The 22,045-nt window shown below is 53.7% G+C and overlaps 2 protein-coding genes across 2 annotated transcripts; both read left to right on the plus strand.

Annotated features, from left to right (window-relative positions):
- The first annotated feature begins 3,033 nt into the window (after positions 1-3,033).
- LOC133759169 (glutathione S-transferase Mu 1-like) lies at positions 3,034-8,650 on the plus strand. Its single transcript, XM_062190120.1, has 7 exons — positions 3,034-3,139; positions 4,784-4,848; positions 5,152-5,237; positions 5,330-5,414; positions 6,330-6,425; positions 6,510-6,620; positions 8,567-8,650. The coding sequence occupies exons 1-7, from the start codon at positions 3,034-3,036 to the stop codon at positions 8,648-8,650; spliced, it is 633 nt and encodes a 210-aa protein (XP_062046104.1).
- A 6,453-nt stretch (positions 8,651-15,103) lies between these two features.
- LOC133760035 (glutathione S-transferase Mu 1) lies at positions 15,104-20,443 on the plus strand. Its single transcript, XM_062191924.1, has 8 exons — positions 15,104-15,175; positions 15,437-15,512; positions 15,891-15,955; positions 16,255-16,336; positions 16,428-16,528; positions 17,434-17,529; positions 17,613-17,723; positions 19,624-20,443. The coding sequence occupies exons 1-8, from the start codon at positions 15,140-15,142 to the stop codon at positions 19,711-19,713; spliced, it is 657 nt and encodes a 218-aa protein (XP_062047908.1). The 5' UTR covers positions 15,104-15,139; the 3' UTR covers positions 19,714-20,443.
- Positions 20,444-22,045: the final 1,602 nt, after the last annotated feature.

Here is a 22,045-nt window from a genome sequence, read left to right on the forward strand (position 1 = left end):
TACAGAGAGAGAGGGAGAGGGAGAGAGATAGGGATAGAGAGAGAGAGAGGGAGAGAGAGAGAGAGAGAGAGATCTTCCATTCGCTGGTCCACTCCCCAAATGACCACAATGGCCAGGGCTGGGCCAGGCTGAAGCCAGGAGCCAAGAGCTTCTTCTAGGTCTCCCTTGCGTGTGCAAGGTCCCAAGCACTTGGGCCATCTTCCACCGCTTTTCCAGGTGCATTAGCAGGGAGCTGGATCAAAAGTGTAACAGCTGGGACCTGAACCGGTGCCCGTATGGGAAGCTGGCACTGCAGGTGGAGGCATAAACCACTGTGCCACAGCGCCAATCCATGGTGATTAATTTTATCAGCTAACTTGGCTGGGCTGAGAGATGTCGGGATAGTTGATAAAGTCTTGTTTCTGGGTTCTCCGACATTTAGTCTTTTTTTTTCTTCTTCTTTTTTTTTTTTTTCTAGAAAGGCAGAGTTACAGAGAGGCAGAGGCAGAGAGAGAGAGGGAGAGAGACAGAGAGAAGTCTTCCATCTGCTGGTTCACATCTGGAATCCCCGGATGGCAACAATAGCTGGAGTTGGGGCTGATCCGAAGCCAGGAGCCAGGAGCTTACTCCGGGTCTCCCACGTGGGTGCAGGGGTCCAAGGACTTGGGCCATTTTCCATTGCTTTCCCAGGCCATAACAGATAGCTGGATTGGAAGTGGAGCAGTCGGGACTCAAACCGGCACCCACATGGGATGCCAGCACTACAGGCGGCGGCTTTACCCGCTACCTCACAGCGCCAGTCCCTGACCTTTAATCTTGAGCTGAGACTTAGGCCATCATCCCCCAAATCCTTCTCAGGCCTCTCACGTGATCTTAACCACATCTGCTTGCAGATGGCACTTCACCCCCATAATCCTGAGTTTCCCTCGCACACACATGTCCGTGTTTATAATTAGTGTGTGCATAGTCATAAGCTGTGTACATGCTGCTTCTATTGAATCTCGCCGTGGAGAACTCTGACTGGCACACATAATGGACAAATACACAAGAATCAATGCAGCAGCAGGTAAAACCAAATGTAACAAAAAAGACCAGACCATATCCGTTTATGGGGGGGGGGGTTCTCTTTGGAACGCACTGCTGAGCTGCCTTATAGACAACACCGTGAGGTTTGCACGGAGGAGACCTGAGCCTCCCTGTTCATCGCCAGTGCCTAGGGACTCGCACAGGGCAAATCAGCCGCCGGCCTGCAGCTTCTCTGATTCACTGTGCGGCCCCGGGAGGCGTTACAGCTGCAGGAACAGCGGGAAGAGCTGCTGCTCTGGTGACCCCATCACTGCTGTGCACCCCAGGCACCATCAGTTCAAGTTCCAACTTTCAGAGATGTTAAATGCAGGGAGGGTCCAGCTGAGCGTGGCGGTGACTTGTGGGAGTGTTCTGCACACCCTTGTCAGTCATGGTGGGTAGCTTTAGAAGCAAGTTCAGTTCCCCCTGCCTAAGCTCCCAGGGAAGGAGCACACCGGCACTGCCCGGGCCTGTGGAGACGTGCTGAGAGCCTGAGAGCCGTGCTGGAAGCTGTGCCTCAGAGTCACAGTGCTCCCCAGCCTGAGCTCTGGGTGACCCGGCTGCCCAGCCTTCCCCCCAGTAGGCTTTGCCTCAGTCTCCTCCCCTCTTTCCTGATGTGCACCTTGATGCCTGCAGGATTGCTGCCAGCGCAAGGTTCTCTCTAGACGCTCCTTGCAAGCCCCACCCTCTGCCACAGCAGGGCAGGCTCTCTGGGCTCCTTCCTGCTGGCCTGAATCTGGAGGGCAGTGGTTTTCCAGGTGAAGCACTTATGTTTTGAAAGGCAGAGTGACACAGAGAGATGGAGAGGCAGACAGAGATCTTGCACCTGCTGGTTCACTTCCCAAATAGCCACAATGGTCAGGACTGGGCCAGGATGAAGCCAGGAGCCAGGAACTCCATCCTGGTTCCCCACATGGATACAGGGAACCAAGTACTCGGGCGGTCTTCTGCTGCTTTCCTAGGGGCATTAGCAGGGAGCTGGATCAGAAGCAGAGCAGTCAGGACTCAAACAGGTCCTCTGAGATGTGATGCCAGCACTGCCGGCAATAGCTTACCCCACTGGGCCACCATGCCTGCATCCTAGTTGCAACTTTTCACCCACGGGGGCGTCTGGAGTAGGCTCTGTTCTGGGCTGTGCTGGGCATTGCAGGCGCTGCCAGCACACCCAAGCCCTGCCCACCTGGTGCCAGGAGCACTTCCCAAAGCCTCTGGACACCGCCCAATGTCCCCTGGGGCAGAGCCTTCTGTTGAAGACCACTGGTGTGGTGGACAGAGACTCCCAGTTAGAGAAAAAATAAAAGAAAGAATAAAATTCAAAATGCAACTCTTACAGAGGAGATGAATATATTTCATGAAACTTTTATTTCAGTTAATCAGGAGGTATGTCCTGGATCACATGCTGAGAGTCTATATATTTTTTAATTTTTATATAATAGCAAACTTTGAGACTACTTCCCAAGAATCCCTGTGCACCCCAGACGTCAACCCTTTCCTCTCTGGCGTCTCCTCCCTTTCTCTCTCACCCGGCCTGCCTGCCTCTCCGGGGGGCTCTGCTCCTGCATCCTGTGTGTGAGCACAAAACCTTTTATCACAGCACCATATTCTTTTCTACTTTTTTGTTTAGGAATATTTTATATTTTCAAGGTATTTAGGAATGCTTTCATTAGAAGAATAAAGGCAATGGGGTTATCTGTTAGGTTCTAAAAGTACCCATGAATTAAGTCACTCACATTCGCCACTGAAAAGACAAAACAAACCCTTAAACCACATCGCTGCTGAGCCTCCTTACAGTCAGCAGTGAGACCAAACGATGCTGGAGCACAAAAACCTGCAGTTTGAGCATGAAGATGATTCATTGATCAGACATCTGATTTATTCAGGCACTAGGCCTACTGGAGATGGAATGAACGCACAGCTCATTGAACAGGAAGGAATTGCACCCTGCACCCACCCACTCCGTGTCAGAGTTCCTAGGGACACAGTTCACCCATGCTGTCCTGGAGCTTCACCCTGAAGCATCCACAAGTGCTTGATGCTGACTACCTGGAACAGGGTCTGAGCAGTGTGCGCACTCTCAGCCCGGCGGATATCAATGGTCATGTGACTTTCAGAGCCATCCTCAGACACGAGAAATAGTGCTGCCTGCAGTGAAGAGCCTTGGACAATCAAAGAAACAAGCACCAATAGGTGGAATCATAAAGAACTTAACATTTGTTGCTGTGCAAACTCATCTGTAGTACAGTAGTATCAATCTTGGGTGTGAAGCATAATCTGCTGTATCAAGTTAAGAAGTTGAAAATATAGTAAGAAATGTACATGTGTGTATGCGTGTGTAAGCCAGCTGACCCAAGAGCAATCGAGAGCCCTAACTTGTTTGGTTGAGACTAGATATTAAGTTAAATCTTCATTTTTTAGAAGGCAATCAAAAATTACAATTCCAACAGCCCACAAAGAAAAAGCACTGTAGAAAGAAATTAAAACTATAATGAAGATTGTCCCCATCCAAGTGCAGACATGGCAATCTCTGCCCCTGAATGATTAAGAAAAACAAAACAGTAAAAAAAAAAAAAAAAAAAAAATCCCCTCTCTGGATCAAAGCAAAGCATTTAGGACAAAATAAAAGAGATAAAAAAAGAAAAGAAAAGAAAATTTAAAAATTCCAATGAGGAAGGGCACATTTTAATTTGTTGTAATTGTATCTGATATTTTATTTCTAAACTTCTGAGGCCATCTGATGTTGAATTGCTTTGTATTTGCCTTGAGAGTGTTGGCGGTCAGCAGCGGAGCTGGAAGGAGTTTGGGATCCAGGTCAGAGATGCTCCGTCAGACTTCAGCCCATTTGCACCCAGTCTCTGTGCCCAGCACAGCAGCCATTTAAAAAGGCAGAGCTGGTCCACATGTTGCAGTCAGCGGGGAGCACATGAACTTCAGAGGATCCCACAGCACTGGCATGCGTTTCTGTGGGGTAACAACAGGACACAACCCCTTCTCAGACCACTTCCCAGCGTCCCTAATCCCCACTGCTCCCTGCCGCCTCTCTCAGACCCACTTCACCCACTGCCGTGACCTCCCAGCCCCGTGGGTATTCTGAGGCCTACAAGTCCAGACGCCTCCTCCTGCAGCACCTGCTCCTCCCGCAGGGCCAGCTGTGCTCAGGGCCGGGCTTCCAGCTCCTTGGAGTCCTGGCCCTGGGCAGCATGGCCTCCGTCTCCCGCCCCAGCCTCAGTGCCATCTCAGTGCACAGAAGCACAGCGATGAGCCGCACGGTCACAGTCCCTCCCTGGGGTTCCCGCTGATGCGAGTCTTGATGGCCAAGCCACAGACCCCTTGAAGGATCTTCTGTGCATAGGGCCAGGGAGTGGCGGGATCCCAACAACTGAGTTCTCAGTAAAGGGACGACCAGAGGGATGACTGCCCACGTGCCCCTGTCTGTTCTGTGTCCATAGAAGATAGAGTTTGGTCTCACGAGGCAGGGTGCTGGGCTCCCCTGTATCTGATTGATTTGGGTTCTTCAAGAGACTGCCCCACACCTTTTGTAAGCCTGTGGCATGTGGAGTCCAAACTGCTTGTAATCATTATTTCCCCAGCTCACCATCCCCAGACCTTAAGTGTGTGCCGCATTCCCAACTCAGATGTGTGTGTCAGGGGAAGCAGGGGTCTCACCCCTGACCCCTTGGGAGGGTCCTGGGGGAGAGGGTTGCCACTGGGGAGGTTTGTTCTCACCTCATCTACTCCACAGCTCCCTACTATGACCAAAGTCAGTGGCTGAGTGAGAAATTCACGCTGGGCCTGGACTTTGCCAGTGTAGGTGCAGGGGATGGAGTTGGGGGTGGGGTGGGGAGGTGCAGGGTATCTGTGCCTCTGTTTCCTTCCCCAGCTTGGAGGTCTGAGGTCAGGGCCTTGTGCTCACCACTGTCCTCCCTGGTTCTCTGCAGTACTTTTCCGTGATGTTCTGTGTCATAGCTCACTCACTCACTGTACAGAGTGTGTGCTTAGAGCCTGCCATGGGCCGGGCACAGAGGGTGCCGGGTCTCCCGTCTGGCCCTGCTCCGGGAAGGGGATGCTGGGAGCCCGGGAGCCCAGCTGAGTGCCCTGGTCACCACGCAGCTGCCCTACCTAATTGATGGGACTCACAAGCTCACGCAGAGCAACGCCATCCTGCGCTACCTGGCCCGCAAGCACGGCCTGTGTGAGTGGAGCTGGCTGCAGGGCGGGGGCGGGGGCGTCCCCTGAGCATGGCTGGGCCGGGACACTTAGGTCTCTCTGTTGTGCACTTAATCGGTAGAGGAGAGGATTCGGGTGGGCTTTTGGAGAACCAGGTTATGGACAATCACATACAAATCGGCATGATGTGCTACAGTCTCAACTTAGTGAGTGCCCGCAGGGTTGGACTTGGCGGGGTTCAGTGAGGAATTGTACTCTTGTGTTCACATCTGCACTGCTCCTGTATGCTACTAAACTCCCTGGGGACCTGCTTCTCCAAGAAATGTCTTATTCAACCATCACATTGGTTTGTTACCCCAAATGTGGTGAAATAAAATATTTGAATCAATGTCCACTATCTCAAGATACAATCGTGATACTTCGGGGTCAAAATTCAGTTCTTACACATGATGTTTGCTTCAGAATCCCTTTTGTGTCTAACATTTGACCCTGGCCATGGGCTGTCTTTCCCAGCTGTTCCCACCATGTTCCAGCACCTGGGTACAGAGTCTAGTACATGAGTTACAGTAGTCCAAGAGGGGGCATCATCAGATGGGTGCCCTATCCCAGGGCTGTCTCTGTGCCCCCACAGGAATAAGTGTATTTCCCAGGAGCAGCCCAGGTCAGCCAAGGACCTTTGTTCCTCTCCCTCCATCCTCAGTGTCGAAGTCTCAGCTTCTGTATCTGCAGATACCTGTTCTGCTCCCCTGCCCCCCGGGTAGGGTTCGGCTTCTCTCCTGAGATCTCTCAGTTCTTTGTCTCTTGGCTTTCACCCCACGTCTGAGTCCAGGGGAAGCCAGGTGCTCATGGCTCTCCTGGCTCTGACCCTTAGAGGTTCTGTGGACACCGGTGGTGACAGGTTCAGGACAGTGCTGGGTTCCCCTGTGACTGCCCAGTGCCTGTGAAGATAGGGTAGGTACCCAGGAGGTGTCTATTCAGTGCTGATGAACGAAGGGGAAGGGTGGGCACCGCCCAGGGCCACTGTGCTGCTCAGCCCTGGCCAGCGGGGCCCGGGCAGCACTGGGCGGTGCCTGTCTGCAGGGCTCTGTGTCTGAGGGTGGTGACAGCTGATTGTGCCTCAGGAGAAGCTGAAGCCCGAGTACCTGAAGGGGCTCCCTGAGAAGCTGCAGCTGTACTCGCAGTTCCTGGGGAAGCGGCCCTGGTTCGCAGGGGACAAGGTAAAGGGGGGGGGGGGTGCGGGTGGGGAGGAGGAGGGGTCGGTCTTCCTGCGGGACTGAGCTCTGTCGTCCTGGCTCCTGCAGATCACCTTCGCCGATTTCCTTGTCTATGACATCCTTGACCAGAACCGGATATTTGAGCCCGCGTGCCTGGACGCATTCCCAAACCTGAAGGATTTCATGTCCCGCTTCGAGGTGACTCCCTGAGCCTCCTCACTCTGTGCTGTCTTTTCCCTGTCCCCGTCCCTCCATGCTCAGCGTCCTGGAGCTAAACTGCAGCCCAGCTGGGAACTTAGGGCCCAGACTTCGTGTCTTATGTCGGTTGTGTCAGGTGTATTTGCATGAGGTTCTCCTCCCATGTGACATAAAGAAACTGAGTTTGTAAGGGTGAGCCAGTTGCTCAGGGTCCTGGAGCCAGTCTGAGCTATACTGGTCTCCCTGTGAGCCTCTCATGGCTGTGGGCAGCAGTGAGGGATTCTCTCAATTTTGTTTTAAGAGGTGCAGCCTCAGGCCCTTGTGCAGCCTGTGTCTCCTGTCCCAGGACTCTACGGGAGAGGCAGGACATTCAGCCGTGTGTGGTCAGCTGGCCTCAGGAGGGCTGAGACCAGGGAGGATGGAGGGTTAGCGCCAGAGACACTGACAGCGATCATACTTGATGGACAGTGTGCTCGCACCAATCAGGTCCCTGTGCGGAAGCACTGAGGTCCCAGGGCTGTGTTGGGGCCTGGTGGAGATTCCTGTCTTGCTGCTGAAGACTTTCTTTCCCTCCCTCTTTTTGTCTCTTCCTTGACTCCAGTGTCCTACAAGCCCTGTGACATGAGGCACACCCTTTGTTTTCATGTTTGTGCACTGAACTTCCTGTTGTGGGAGGCATGTTGTAGACACCATGGGATGCACAAAGGTGACTCGGTGCATGAACTAAGCAAGTTAGAGAACTGCAGGTGCCCCAGATGCGAGGGGTGGCTGATTGTTTCCACCATATGGCTTTTGAGGAGCAATGTGTGGACCGCACATATACGGGCACGTCCATAACCCAGGGACAGCTTGTTTTCCCCCAACAAATTCTACTTTATCACAGATTTGCAAATATGAGGGATTTGTCGAACAGGTTTTTCAGTCTACAATCTTTTTCCTGGTCCACTCCCATCCAGAGTTTGCCTTCTCAGCACCTTCTCATCAGCTCTGGATCAGGGCCAGGCCTGTGGCCTTGGCGATTCTACAACAGTCGGCTCAACGCTGTGTTCCCAGGAGGAGAGGCAGAGATTAGATCTGTGTGCGACCCTGCGGCCCAAACAGGCCAGGCCCGTTAGGTCCAGAACACTGTGCATCCCCCTGAGTTCTTTAGGAAGTCCCTGGGCACTAGTGTCCTGGTGTAGAGGACTTGGCTCATGCGTGTCCTGGCCTTGTGTGTGGAGCAGGGCTCAGGACGAGGGGCTGAGACAGTGAGATCGGGCGCAGACCCCGAGTGCAGGAGGTAGGACTTCCTGCGTCCGTCTGGGGAGTGGGTGGAGCCTGGCCTGGCCTTGCTCTGCTGCTTCAGCTCCTCCTGTTCCCTAAGTTCAGGGCTTGCAGAGTCCCTGGGTGAGAGCCGGGCTGCTTTGCAAGGTGCCCTGGCGGGGGCTCAGCCCCTTTGTCCCGTTGGCCATCCCTCCTGTGTGTGCAATCCCAGGGAAGCCGGCAGCCTCGTTGTGAAAAGGAGAATGTTTGTGCAGACGGGGGTGACAGGGTGTCTGTGGGGTGGGGAGGTGGAGGGCAGAGTGGGAGAGGGACAGAGCCAGGCCGCATCCTGCCCGTCTACCTGCCCGGTCCCTTAACCCCGAGGACACTGCTGACCCGCTGTGACATTTGGGTTCCCTTTGGATGGCAGTTGGGCCAGGAATGGACCCTGCGGGGAGTGGGGTGGGCTCTGAGTCTGCCCCGGGCTGTTAGCGTCTCCTACCCACAGTTCTATGAAGCTGGGACCTGAGTCGTAAGTAAGGCAGCGTGGACCCAGCAGGGCTGCGGTCCTATGAGACTCCCTGCAGCCAGCGAGGCCCTGGGGAGAGGCCGCTGTCGGGGTCCTGCCGTGACACGCTGGGGCTGCCTGAAGCCCAGTGGGGCCGCAGACCCTGACTCCTTGTGCTTTCTGTTTCCAACTCCAGGGCCTGCCGAAGATCTCTGCCTACATGAAGTCCAGCCGCTTCATCAGAAGGCCTGCGTATTTGAAGACAGCCATGTGGAGGTGATTATAGGTCCCTGGAAGGAGGTGGGCTTGGCGCTGGGAGCTCAGGTCTCCCTGGCCATGCCTTGGGCTTCTCACCCCTTTCTCTCCCTCTCTCCATCCCCCCCACCTCCCCACCCCCCCGCCAATCTGCTGACTGCTTGTGTCCTGAGCCAGCCCCTCCCATGCAGGCTCTGGCCAGGCTCAACCCCCACCCTTCTTAGCCATGACCCCTCTAAGGCTGCTCTTACTGCACAGTCTTTGTCCCTGCTTCAAGGGACCTGAATTTCTGTGCTCTCCAGACTGCCAGAAAGATGGCTGTGCCTGGGCTGCCGGCCCTGCTCCCCAGTGGGGTCTTCCCAGTGTTGTCTGGTCCCCACAGGGCCTGACCTCAGGCCTCGGTCTGTCGACTTCCTGTGATGCCCTGGACTCAGCACCGTCTTGGAGTTTTGGGAATTTTCTTTTGTTCTGTTGCCCATAGCAGGGGCTGGGTGGAGCAGGATTTTGGGGTGGGTGCGGCATGGTCAGGCAGGGTCATGAGGAATCTTGATCATTTCTGTCCTTTTCTGTATGTCTACTGTTTCTCTATTTTCTTCACCTTGGGTTGCTCCTGCCTGGGTTTCTCGTTCATTCAGCCTTGTGGAAGAGCTTGAGGGCTACGTGCAGTTGTGCCTTGGTTCCTAGAGCTGCTGGGCTGATGGGGACGGGGCTGAGCAAGCTTCGGGCAGACCCCCCTCTGTCACCCCATCCTGGAAGCTTTCTCTCATCTCGATTTTCAGGATATTTCTCAATAAATCATCTCCCACTGTATTATCATTGTTGTTGTACTTGTTTTTTTACCCCAGCTGAGTCACAAACTCATGGAGGAGGCCTCCCTCTGTGTCCTCCCTGAGTCCTGTGTCCTGGGGCCTGGCATAGAGGAGGTGTTCCCCAAGTTTGGAAATGTGGACGAATTCCCTCTCGGGAGGCTGTGCCAGCTCTGCCAGCTGTCACTCATGTTGGGGGCTTGGTGCTCTGAGAAGGAAGAAGTATCTGAGCCAGAGGAGGTGGAGAGTAGCGTGCAGAGTTTGTAAATGTGCAGGTACTGGAGCCTGAGCCAGCAGCTGTCTTGAACCCAAGCATTTCAGAGTCTCTGGCTGCCCTTGGAATAACTTGCCTAAGAAGGGCTGGCCTGGTGTGCTGGGCCACAGTGTGGCAGTCCATGTGGTCAGAGGATGTGGGCGTTTCATAGGAGGCCATCTGCAAAGGAGGCGAACTCATGTGTGACCACCGAGCAGAGCAGGCTCCTGGAACTGGGCGGACAATGGACTTGGCCTCGGTAGCTTCCTGCAGGATAGGGAACAGAGGTGGAGGAGAGTCCTGTTGGGCATCTGTCCAAATGGTCACTGCCTGTGGGTGCACTCCTGAAGTCAAATAAAAATGGCCCAATAGGTGTAATGGTAATGTCATTGAGAAATAAATGATTAATTTAAAGATACAGTTCACAGGATCAAAGTCAAGCCAAGATAAATGCTTATGAAACCTACCAGATAAAAATTGGTTAAGTCAAAAGTTTATTAAACTTTAAGACAGAAGTTAAAATGTAATGGAAGTTAAGAATGAGCTAAGTGGAAAGTAGATGCATATCTAGATCACAGTCAGCAAACATTTTCTCTAGTGGTCAAGATTTTAGGCTTTGCAGGCCATAATTTGTCAAAATTATTCAACCTTATTATTATTATTAATTATCATTTTTTAATTTATTTGACAGAGTTAGACAGTGAGAGAGAGAGACAGAGAGAAAGGTCTTCCTTCCGTTGGTTCATCCCCCAGATGGCCGCTACAGCCGGCTCCGCGCCAATCTGAAACCAGGAGCCATGTGCTTCCTCCTGGTTCTCCATGAGGGTGCAGGGACCCAAGCACTTGGGCCATCCTCCACTGCCCTTCCCGGGTCACAGCAGAGAGCTGGACTGGAAGAGGAGCAACTGGGACTAGAACCTGGCGCCCGTATGGGATGCCGGTGCTGCAGGCGGAGGATTAACCTAGTGAGCCACGGCGCCGGTCCCCCAACCTTAATATTTTGAAAAGTCAGCCGTACAACATACATGAATGAATGAATGGACTGTGTTCCATTAATATTATATTTACAGAAACAGATGAGCGCAAAGCATAAAACCAAACAGCTCAATTTTTCTTTTTAAGATGCATTTTATTTATTTGAAAGGTAGAGTTACAGAGAGAGGAGGGAGAGAGAGAAAGAGAGGTCTTCCTTCTTCTGGTTCACTCCCCCAATGGCCACAGCGGCTGGGGCTGGGCCAGGCTGAAGCTAGGAGTTTCTTCCAGGTATCTCATGTGGGTGCAGTGGCTCGAGTTGGGCCATCTTCTGCTGCTTTCCCAGGCTCATTAGCAGGGAGCTGGATTAGAAGCAGAGCAGCTGGGACTTGAACTGGTGCCCGCAGGGGATGCCAGTGCTGCAAGCAGTAGTTTAAACTACCACACCACTACTCCAGCCCTCACAACTCAATGGATGAAGGATTTGAACAGACGTTTCCACAAACGGCCAATAGGCACCCGAATGTTGCCAAATAGCACGAGAATGGAAAGTCAGCTGCACTGGGTTGCCACCAAACACGCATTATGATGGCTGTGGCAAAAAGCCACACAAACCAAGTGCTGGGCTTGGGGAAATCAGAACCCTTTTTCTCTGTGATGTGAATGTAAAGTCGCCCAGCCATCGCGCAAATCTGCATTGTGGTTCCTCAGAAAAATGAAAATAAATCAAATTACAATATTATGCAGCAATTCCACTTCTGGGTAAGTAGGAAAAAAATTGCAAGTTCTTGAAGGTCTGTTTGTCCACCCAGGACCACGACAGCTCCACACACGACAGGGATGGACCCACCTCAGTGTCCCCCAGCAGAGGAGTGGATGAGGACAGGATGTGCCCACCTGCAGCCTCTATTACTGAGCCCAAACCAAAGGGAATTCTGAGCACGAGGCAACATGGGTGACCCTTGAGGGCATGAGGCTGAGTGACACCCGCCAGTCAGGCAAGACAACAGCTTTCTGATTCCAGCGCCAGGGTGTAGTGTAGGGGCCAAAGTCACAGAGACAGAAAATGGAAGGCAGTTGCAGGGGTCAGGGCTGGGGTGGGAGGACTGGTTTCATGTTCCCATCTGGGGTTTGCAGGAGGAGAGCAGTTAAGGAGGTGGGTGGTCCTCATGGCTGCAACACATGATGGATGTTCCTGGTATCTGAGCTGTGAAAATGGGCGGGGTGGCACATCGTACGTGTAATCAGCAGCATAACAAACACAACACAAACAGCAGGTTGCTGTGTTAGAGTTCTTCACAATGTTCTTGAAATGAGGAAATCTGTTTACTTTGGGGCAAAAATTTTGAATTCTATGTGTAGCTTTTATAATATGAATTTTTGTCATGAATTTTAACAAGGATCCCTCAAATGATGGGTTTCTTTTTGATCTAAAACAAAATATTCTTGCCTTTTAATTCCATTTTCCTTAAGTTCCTTGAGGACCAGCGGGGTGGGGTCCCCAGCAAAGGGAGCCGGGAGCCTTTGGTGCCCGCACTGTGTGGCTCTGTCCCCTCTGCTAGGTGTCCAGGGCCCTGTCTGCTCATTTTCTCAGCGGCCTTGGAGGCCTCCCAGGCCTGCTGCACAGCTGTCATGGGAAAAATAGAAAATTTTTTGAGTCTTGTCTTTACTGATCAATGTTGTCTTCTTTTTTTAAAAGGGCTAGTCATTGTGCTAGGTCTTTTTTTTTTTTTTAAGATTTATTTATTTATTAGAAAGGCACAAAGACAGAGGCAAAGACGGAGGGAGAGAGGTCTTCCATTCTCTGGTTCACTCCCTAAACGGCAGCAACAGCTGGAGCTGAGCCGGCAGGTCCAAAGCCAGGAGACAGGAGCTTCTTCTAGGTCTCCTTAAGCAGATGCAGGAGCCCAAGTGCTTGAGCCATTTTCTCCTGCTTTCACAGGTGAATCAGCAGGGAGCTGCATTGGAAGAGGAACTGTGGGGACTTGAACTGGTGCTAATACGGGAGCTGGCATCGTAGGTGGTGGCTGTACCCGCTGCACCCCAGCCCCGGCCCTACTGATGCTGTCTTTATCCCAGCATTCCCTCCATTAGTTGTCTGGCTGGGTATGGATCAGAGTGGAGACCTCTGACCTCGGGTGGATTCCCCACTAGTTTCTGGCATCAGCGTTTCTGATGAGAAGACTGACGCTGCTGTGCCCTGAATCCCTGTGTGGATGGCCTGCTCTTCACTAAAGAAAGGGGTTTGGGCTCTCATCCTGAGGCTGCAAGCCGAAGGCCTCTTGGAATCCTAGGCTTTTCTTGCTGCGGGAGCACCCTGAGCACAGGCTCCCTGCACCTCACACATCAGTCACCAGGGCCTCAGCATCGCATCCTCTTGGAGACACGCTGACTCACAGGGGAAGGAGCTGCAAAGAGGTGTTTGCAATAGCTCGGCGATGCCCAAAGTGTCTCCACAACAGTTGTGTTGTGGGTCACGATTCAGGCAAAGCTCCGGTGGGAGAGATTATCGCAAACCAGCAAGTCTTGTGTCAGCATCTTCTATGAGCCTGGGTAGTTGTAAAGCAATGAGGTTTATTTAGCTCAGAGTTTTGCACGGTGATGGAACATCTGTGATTAGGAAACCAGAGATTCAGGGGCTGGCTAAGCTTGTCTTTTCATATTACTTTGATCTTGCAGAAATGAGCACTGCAAGCCCACTATTAAACTCCATGACAGTGATAGCCCCTGACCTGCCCTCCTTCCACTCTGCCTCAGCTGGTCAAGGCTCTGCCTCCTGGAACATCTCCCCACTGGGGATCAAGATTCTAATGGAACCTTCTACCATACAAACCCTAGCTGGTCTCTTATCCAAAATACACAACCAAAGTAAAAGTCCATAATGGTCAAGACTTGAATAGGCATTTAAAAAATATTTATCTATTTATTCAAGAGACATGGAGAGAGAGAGAGAGAGAGAGAGAGAGAGAGAGAGAGAGATCTTCTGTCTGCTGGTTCACTTCCCAAATAGTCACAATGGCTGGGGCTGGGCCAGGCTGAAGCCAGGAGCCAGAACTCCATTCAAGTCTTCCACATGGGTGGCAGGGGCCCAAACACTTGGGCCATCTTCCACTGCTTTCCCAGGCACCACTGCGGGGAATTGGGTAGGAAACAGAGCAGCCGAGACTGGAGCTGGCACTCTGATATGGGATGCTGGCGTCACAGAGGGCTCAACTGACCGTGCTACAGTGCCTGCCCCAAGTAGGCATTCCTGACAAGTGACTGTCCAGAAGGCCAATAGGGTATGGAAACATGCTCAACCTGATCAGGCTGCAGAGAAGTTACAAACATCGCTGGATCCTAGAATTTCCCCACTAGAATGGTTTCTATTCAAAGCTCCGAATTTTAAAAAATTCATCGAGTAACTGAAGCTGATACACTGCTTTGAGATGACCACTTTAGACTCCTGATACAGCAACTAGAGCTAAACCTACTCTACCTGTAACCCAGGAATCCCAGCACCCAGCAAGGATTGCATATGTCGCCACAAGTTATATACAATAATGTTGAAAGCATCTTTATTTTAAACAGCCACTTTTACTGTCAACACTGGTAACAATTCTAATCATCAATAGAAGAAAGAGAAAGAACTACGCTGTGGCTTATTAATCTAATTCCATTATTAGCATAATGAAATATTATATTTCTACAAAAATAAATGTGCTAATGTTATACACACAACATAAGGTTACCATTAAGAACATAATATTGAGTAAAGGATCTGGCTACAATAAAGTAAGAAGCTACTGTATTATTCTGTCTATCTGAAAATCAATTCACAAGAAAATTGACTCTGTGGTGATGAATCAGATGAATGATGACCTTGGACGGGTGGGAGGTGATTCATTGAGGGCCTGTGGAGTGCGGGAAATGTCCTCTGTCCCCAGCTGGGTGGTGATTACTTACAGCACACAATTGTGCGTGCCCATGGTATGTATACATACAGTCTGCACTTGGCTGCACGTGAGTTACCCTGCAGTGAGGAGCTTCTAGCACTACTGGTCTTGCAGAGATAGGTGCTGAATTAAACCATGGTTTCCCACCCACCCCCACCTTCTTGGCCTGAGCCTGCAGCAAACTTCCTAGAACCCCTGAGGGCGGGGACGAAGGTGGAGTGATGCCAGCAGAGGAAGGAGGGGGGACTGTGAGGCTGTGTTAAGCTCTGGCTCATCTGCCAGGGCACTGCCAACCCCTGGGATCTACTGAAGTCATCTGGGGACGGGCCAGCTGCAGCCCTCCAGGGAACCCTGGGGACAGCCTTAGGTCATGCTCCTTCCTGCGGGTGGGGCCTGAGCTGCTCTCTGGGCCTCAGGGCAAACACGGAGGGGAGGGGCTGGGAGGGGCGCCTTCGCAGCAAGCCCCGCCCCTCCTGCCCTACACCTTCTCTCAAAAGCCCCAGGTCCTTCCTGCTTAGGCCATTGCGCCTATACCACTGGCTTGAACCATGCCTGTGACGCTGGGTTACTGGGATGTCCGTGGGGTGAGCGAGGGGTCTGCTCGGCTGGTGGGGTGGAGACGGGGCCCTGGGCAGATGGGGAGGCTTTAGGCCCTGGTTCCTGGAGGAACTTGTGGACACCTCTGAGACCATCTGGAGCTCTTCATGCTCACCCCTAGTGTGTGGGGGGGAAGGGAGGGAGGAGGGAGTGGTATCAGGCCTAGGGTGGGGGCTCACCTGGAGGAATCGGGGTCTGGAGGCAGAGTGCCCACAACTCTGTCCTCTGCCCCCGGTCATCTCCTCCAGCCAGTTCTGCCAATCCGATTGCTCCTAGAATACACGGACACCAGCTATGAGGAAAAGAGATACAGGATGGGGGACGGTAATGCACCTGCCTGCTCTGACTTCTGCCCAGCCCCTGACTACAGACACGTAGCAACCCCCCGCGACCACTCATTGCACTCCTGTGCAGCCTCTACCAGCTGGAGCTGAGCCTGCCCCTTCCTGGGTCCCCTGGAGGGTGCAGGTGTGGCATCCCAAGGCAGGGGCTGGGCTGTGAGTGGGTTGGGGTCTCCCAAATTGTCCCCACACCTTTTGGAAGCCTGTTGCATGCAGGTCCAGACCTCTTACCTTCACTCTTTCCCCCAGACCTGGATATGGCACCCAGAGGTTCAGATCCCAGATGCCTGTCTTGGGGGAGGGTCCTGGGGGAGAGGGCTGCACACTGGGGAGGTTTGTTCTCACCTCATCTACTCCACAGCTCCCGACTATGACAGAAGCCAGTGGCTGAGTGAGAAATTCACGCTGGGCCTGGACTTTCCCAATGTAGGTCCACGGGACCTGGTGTGAGTGTGTGTGCAAGGTGTCTGTGTCTCCATCGCTGATCCCCACTTTGAAGGTTTAAGGAGCAGAGCCCTCTGCTCAGCTCCCCATCAATGCTGTTTGTCTGTGCTGCCTTCCCGTGATGTTCTGTGTCGTAGCTCACTCACTCACTGTACGGAGTGTGTGCTTAGAGCCTGCCATGGGCCGGGCACAGAGGGTGCCGGGTTTCCTGTCTGCCCCTGCTCGGGGAAGGGGATACTGGGAGCCTGAGAGCCCAGCTGAGTGCCCTGGTCACCACGCAGCTGCCCTACCTAATTGATGGGACTCACAAGCTCACGCAGAGCAATGCCATTCTGCGCTACCTGGCCCGCAAGCACGGCCTGTGTGAGTGGGGCTGGCTGCAGGGCAGGGGCGGGGAGCATCCCCTGGGCAAGGCTGGGCCAGGACACATAGGTCTCTGTGGTGTGGGCTGCAGGTGGGGAGACGGAAGAGGAGAGGATTCGCGTGGACATTCTGGAGAACCAGGTTATGGACACCCGCTTCCAATTCGCCAAAGTGACCTACAGTCCTGACTTTGTGAGTGCCCGCTGGGTTGGATGTGGCGGGGTTCAGTGAGGAATTGTACTCTTGTGTTCACATCGGCACTGGTCCTGTTTTCCAATGAACTCCCTGCTCCTTCAGAAATTATCTGTCTGTCATATTTGTTGATTCCATACCTTGTAAATGTGGTGTAATAATACCTTTGAATCAGTTTCCCAAATCTTATCACACATCAAGATGCCCTGGAGGGAAACTTCAGTTTCTAAATACGAAATTGGCCACAGAATCTAGTTCATATCTAACCATTGACCCTGGCCATGGGCCGTCTTTCCCAGCTGTTCCCACCATGTGCCAGCGCCTGGGAACAGAGTCCAGTACATGAGTTACAGTAGTCCAAGATGGAGCATCATCAGATGGGTGCCCTATCCCAGGGCTGTCTCCGTGCCCCCACAGGGATAAGCATATTCCCCATGGACAGCCCAGGTCAGCCAAGGACCTTTGTTCCTCTCCCTCCATCCTCAGTGTCGAAGTCTCAGCTTCTGTATCTGCAGATACCTGTTCTGCTCCCCTGCCCCCCGGGTAGGGTTCGGCTTCTCTCCTGAGATCTCTCAGTTCTTTGTCTCTGCTTTCACCCCACGTCTGAGTCCAGGGGAAGCCAGGTGCTCATGGCTCTCCTGGCTCTGACCCTTAGAGGTTCTGTGGACACCGGTGGTGACAGGTTCAGGACAGTGCTGGGTTCCCCTGTGACTGCCCAGTGCCTGTGAAGATAGGGTAGGCACCCAGGAGGTGTCTATTCAGTGCTGATGAACGAAGGGGAAGGGTGGGCACCGCCCAGGGCCACTGTGCTGCTCAGCCCTGGCCAGCGGGGCCCGGGCAGCACTGGGCGGTGCCTGTCTGCAGGGCTCTGTGTCTGAGGGTGGTGACAGCTGATTGTGCCTCAGGAGAAGCTGAAGCCCGAGTACCTGAAGGGGCTCCCTGAGAAGCTGCAGCTGTACTCGCAGTTCCTGGGGAAGCGGCCCTGGTTCGCAGGGGACAAGGTAAAGGGGGGGGGGTGCGGGTGGGGCGGACGGAGGGGTCGGTCTTCCTCCGGGACTGAGCCCTGTCGTCCTGGCTCCTGCAGATCACCTTCGCCGATTTCCTGGTCTACGACATCCTTGACCAGAACCGGATATTTGAGCCCGCGTGCCTGGACACGTTCCCAAACCTGAAGGATTTCATGTCCCGCTTCGAGGTGACCCCCTGACCTCCTCACTCTGTGCTGTCTTTCCCTGTCCCCGTCCCTCCATGCTCAGCGTCCTGGAGCTAAACTGCAGCCCAGCTGGAGACTTAGGACCCAGGCTTGGCGTCTTATGTCGGTTGTGTCAGGTGTATTTGCACAAGGTCCTACTCCATGTGACATAAAGAAACTTAGAGTGTAGATTGTGAGCCTGTTACTCGGGGTCCCGGAACCAGGCTCAGCTGTGCTGGGTGCGCTGTGAGCACTGGAGGCTGTAGGCATCAATCATGATTCTCCAATTTTGTGCTAAGAGGCGCAGCCTCAGGGCCTTGTGCAGCCTGTGTCTCCCATCCCAGGACTCACCAGAGAGGCAGGACATTCAGCCGTGTGTGGTCAGCTGGCCTCAGGAGGGCTGAGACCTGGGAGGATGGAGGGTTAGCGTCAGAGACACTGACAGCGATCATACTTGATGGACAGCGTGCTCGCACCAATCAGGTCCCTGTGGGGAAGCATTGAGGTCCCAGGCTATTCTGGTGCCCGGATGGATTGTAATGCAGGTGCCCCTGGTGCAGGATCCTGTCTTGATTGTGGGACGATGCAGACTTCCTCTCACTCCCTCCCTCTCTCTTGCTCTGACTCCAGCGCCCACTGTTCTGCCTGTGACTTAGCGCAGGGCCTGTTTTTACACGGATGCACGTGCATGGTGACTCCATGCTGGAGCTGAGCATAGAACTGCAGGCTCCGCAGAGCTGGGAGGTGGATGGTGGTGCTGAGGAGCACAGCCCTGACCTCACACACGGGCACGTCCATCTCCCAGGGACAGCATGTTTGCTCCCAACAATCCTACTGTATCACAGATTTGGGAATTGGAGGTATTTTTTAAACAGGTTTGTCCAGTCTCCAATCTTTCTTCTGTTCCACTCCCAACAAAAGATGTTGTTTTCAGCTCCATCAGCTCTGGATCAGGTCCAAGCCTGTGGCCTTGGCGATTCTGCAACCGTCGGCTCAACGCTGAGTTCCTGGGAGGAGAGGCAGAGATTAGATCTGTGTGCGACCCTGCTGCCCAAACAGGCCAGGCCCGTTAGGTCCAGAACACTGTGCATCCCCCTGAGTTCTTTAGGAAGTCCTTGGGCACTAGTTTCCTGGTGTAGAGGACTTGGCACATGCGTGTCCTGGCCTTGTGTGTGGAGCAGGGCTCAGGACGAGGGGCTGAGACAGTGAGACCAGGCACAGACCCCGAGTGCAGGAGGTAGGACTTCCTGTGTCCGTCCGGGGAGTGGGTGGAGCCCGGCCTGGCCTTGCTCTGCTGCTTCAGCTCCTCCTGTTCCCTAAGTTCAGGGCTTGCAGAGTCCCTGGGTGAGAGCCAGGCTGCTTTGCAAGGTGGCCTGGCGTGGGCTCAGCCCCTTTGTCCCGTTGGCCGTCCCTCCTGTGTGTGCAATCCCAGGGAAGCCGGCAGCCTCGTTGTGAAAAGGAGAATGTTTGTGCAGACGGGGGTGACAGGGTCTCTGTGGGGTGGGGAGGTGGAGGGCAGAGTGGGAGAGGGACAGAGCCAGGACGCATCCTGCCCATCTCCTGCCCAGTCCCTTAACCCGAGGACACTGCCGACCCGCTGTGACGCTAGGGTTCCCTTCGGATGGAAGGTGGCCAGGAACGGTTCCTGCGGGGAGTGGGGTGGGCTCTGAGTCTGCACCGCGCTGTCAGCGTCTCCCTACCCACAGTTCTCATGAAGGCGGGACCTGAGTCGTAAGTAAGGCAGCGTGGACCCAGCAGGGCTGTGGGCCTATGAGACTCCCTGCAGCCAGTGAGGCCCTGGGGAGAGGCCGCTGTCGGGGTCCTGCCGTGATGCGCTGGGGCTGCCTGAAGCCCAGGGGTTCCGCAGACCCTGACTCCTTGTGCTTTCTGTTTCCAACTCCAGGCCCTGCCGAAGATCTCTGCCTACATGAAATCCAGCCGCTTCATCAGAGTGCCCCTGTTTTTAAAGACAGCCACGTGGACGGGAATATAGGTCCCTGGAAGGAGGTGGGCTTGGCGCTGGAGTTCAGGTCTCCCTGGCCCAGCTTCAGGCTTTTCACCCCTTTCTTTTTCCACCCCCTCCCCCACAAAGCCTGCTGGCTGCCTGTGTCCTGAGCCAGCCCCTCCCACGCAGGCTCTCCAGGCTCAGCCCCCACCCTTCTCAGCCACGGCCCCTCTAAGGCTGCTCTTCCCGCACTAAGCCGACCCCACGGTCCTCGTCTCTCTCCGTGGGCCCTGTCTGAGCTCCCAGACTGCCAGAAACATGGCTGTGCCTGGGCTGCGGCCCTGCTCCCCAGCGGGGTCTCCCCAGTGCTGTCTGGTCCCCAGGAGGGCCTGACCTCAGCCGGGCCCTTCTCACCCCTGTGATGCCCTGACTGGGCGCTGACTGTGCAGACCTTGTTGGATTTTCTTTGTTCTGCTGCCCACAGTAGGGGCTGGGTGGGCAGGATGAGTGTGGGGCCAGTGCGTGCCCAGGCAGGGCTATGAGGGATCTTGTTCATTTCCGGGCCCTATCCATGTCGCTGTGCTCCTGGCCCTGGGTTTCTCCTCTGCCCGGGTTCCTCCTTGCTTCACCCTGGAGGGAGGGCGCCGAGGGCCACGTGCAGCCATGCCGGGGTTCTGAGAGCCGCTGGGCTGATGGGGACGTGGCTGAGCAGGCTTGGGCAGACCCCTCTGTCACCTCCTCCCGGAAGCTTTCCCTGATATAGATGCTCTCGTCTACAGTTTCAATGTTTCTCAATAAAACATCCCACTGTATGATCGTTGTTGCCCGTATGTATATTCAACCCCAGCTGAGTTACAAACCCATGGAGGAAGCATCCCTCTGTGTCTTACCTGAGTCCTGTGTCCTGGGGCCCAGCATAGAGGAGGTGTTCCCCAAGTTTGGAAATGTGGACAAATTCCCTCTCAGGAGCCTGTGCCAGCTATGCCAGCCTGCCACTCTTCCTTGGGGCCTGGCGCTCTGGGAGGAGTTTTCCAAGCCAGAGGAGGTGTAGAGTAGCACCCACAAGGTTGTCCTGTTGGAATCTGTCAGTACAATCACTGCCTGAAGCTGTACTCCAAGTCAAATAAAAATCCACAGTAGATCTGTTGGTAACGTCAGTGGGAAACAAGTGATTCATTTAAAAAGGTACATTTTGGGCCGGCGTCGTGGTTTAACAGACTAATCCTCCGCCTTGCGGCGCCGGCACACCGGGTTCTAGTCCCAGTCGGGGCGCCGGTTCTGTCCCGGCTGTCCCTCTCCCAGGCCAGCTCTCTGCTGTGGCCCGGGAGTGCAGTGGAGGATGGCCCAAGTCCTTGGGCCCTGAACCCATGGGAGACCAGGAGAAGCACCTGGCTCCTTGCTTCAGATCAGCAAGATGCGCCAGCTGCAGCGGCCATTGGAGGGTGAACCAACTGCAAAAATGAAGACCTTTCTCTCTATGTCTCTCTCTCTCACTATCCACTCTGCCTGTCCAAAAAAAAAAAAAAAAAAAAGGTAAAAAAGGTACAGTTTGTAAGGTCAGAGTTGAGACAAACCAAATGCTTCTGAAACATATAGTGCAAAAGTAGTTAAGCCAAAATTATTACACTGTAAGTCAGAAGAGAGAAAAGTCTGGAAGTTTCAGGTGACATTGTTGTAGAATCAGGTGGTAGCCGTACATCTGGAACAGGAGTCAGCGAGCATTTTCCCTAAGCGGCCGGTATTCAGGCTTTGCAGGGTGTACAGTCTGTACCGCAGTTCCTTAGCCTTACGTTTGTGAGAATCAACCGAGGATAATACCTGCAGGAATGAGCCAGGGCTGTGGTCCAGCAAGACTAGATTACACAGCACGTGATGCAGAAACAATGAAACCAAGCAGCTCAGTTCTCAATGGGTGAGGGACCTGAGCCACCATGTCCCAGAGGAGATGTGCAGGAGGGACCTGGATGTTGCCCCACAGCACTGAGCAGAGAGGGGCAGTCACCGCCGCCCTGGGTCGCCCCTGACACGCATTATGATGGCCAAAAGCAGGACAAAGCAAGTGCTGGGCTTGGGGAAATTGGAACTCTTATGCTCTGTGGTGTGAATGTAAAGTCGCCCAGCCATTGTGCAAATCTGCATTGTGGTTCCTCACACACACAAAAAAACCAGAATTACATATTATGAAACAATTCCATTTCTTGGTAAGTAAAGGAAATAGAGCAAGTTCTTGAAGGTCTGTTTGTCCACCCAGGACCACGACAGCTCCACACACGACAGGGATGGACCCACCTCCGTGTCCCCCAGCAGAGGAGTGGATGAGGACAGGATGTGCCCACCTGTAGCCTCTATTACTGAGCCCAAACCAAAGGGAATTCTGAAC

Source organism: Lepus europaeus, chromosome 5 (assembly GCF_033115175.1).
Source record: "Lepus europaeus isolate LE1 chromosome 5, mLepTim1.pri, whole genome shotgun sequence".
Taxonomy (NCBI): Eukaryota; Metazoa; Chordata; class Mammalia; order Lagomorpha; family Leporidae; genus Lepus; species Lepus europaeus.

What these genes read in the sequence shown, in the direction of transcription:
- LOC133759169 (XM_062190120.1), top strand. Translation starts at nt 3,034, where the DNA reads ATGCTGTCCTGGAGCTTCACCCTGAAGCATCCACAAGTGCTTGATGCT. An exon ending in TGGGCCTGGACTTTGCCAGT is followed by an intron (nt 4,849 to 5,151) that starts GTAGGTGCAGGG and finishes GTCACCACGCAG; the next exon opens with CTGCCCTACCTAATTGATGG. An exon ending in CGCAAGCACGGCCTGTGTGA is followed by an intron (nt 5,238 to 5,329) that starts GTGGAGCTGGCT and finishes CTTAATCGGTAG; the next exon opens with AGGAGAGGATTCGGGTGGGC.
- LOC133760035 (XM_062191924.1), top strand. Translation starts at nt 15,140, where the DNA reads ATGCCTGTGACGCTGGGTTACTGGGATGTCCGTGGG. An exon ending in CCTGGTTCGCAGGGGACAAG is followed by an intron (nt 17,530 to 17,612) that starts GTAAAGGGGGGG and finishes TGGCTCCTGCAG; the next exon opens with ATCACCTTCGCCGATTTCCT. An exon ending in ATTTCATGTCCCGCTTCGAG is followed by an intron (nt 17,724 to 19,623) that starts GTGACCCCCTGA and finishes TTCCAACTCCAG; the next exon opens with GCCCTGCCGAAGATCTCTGC.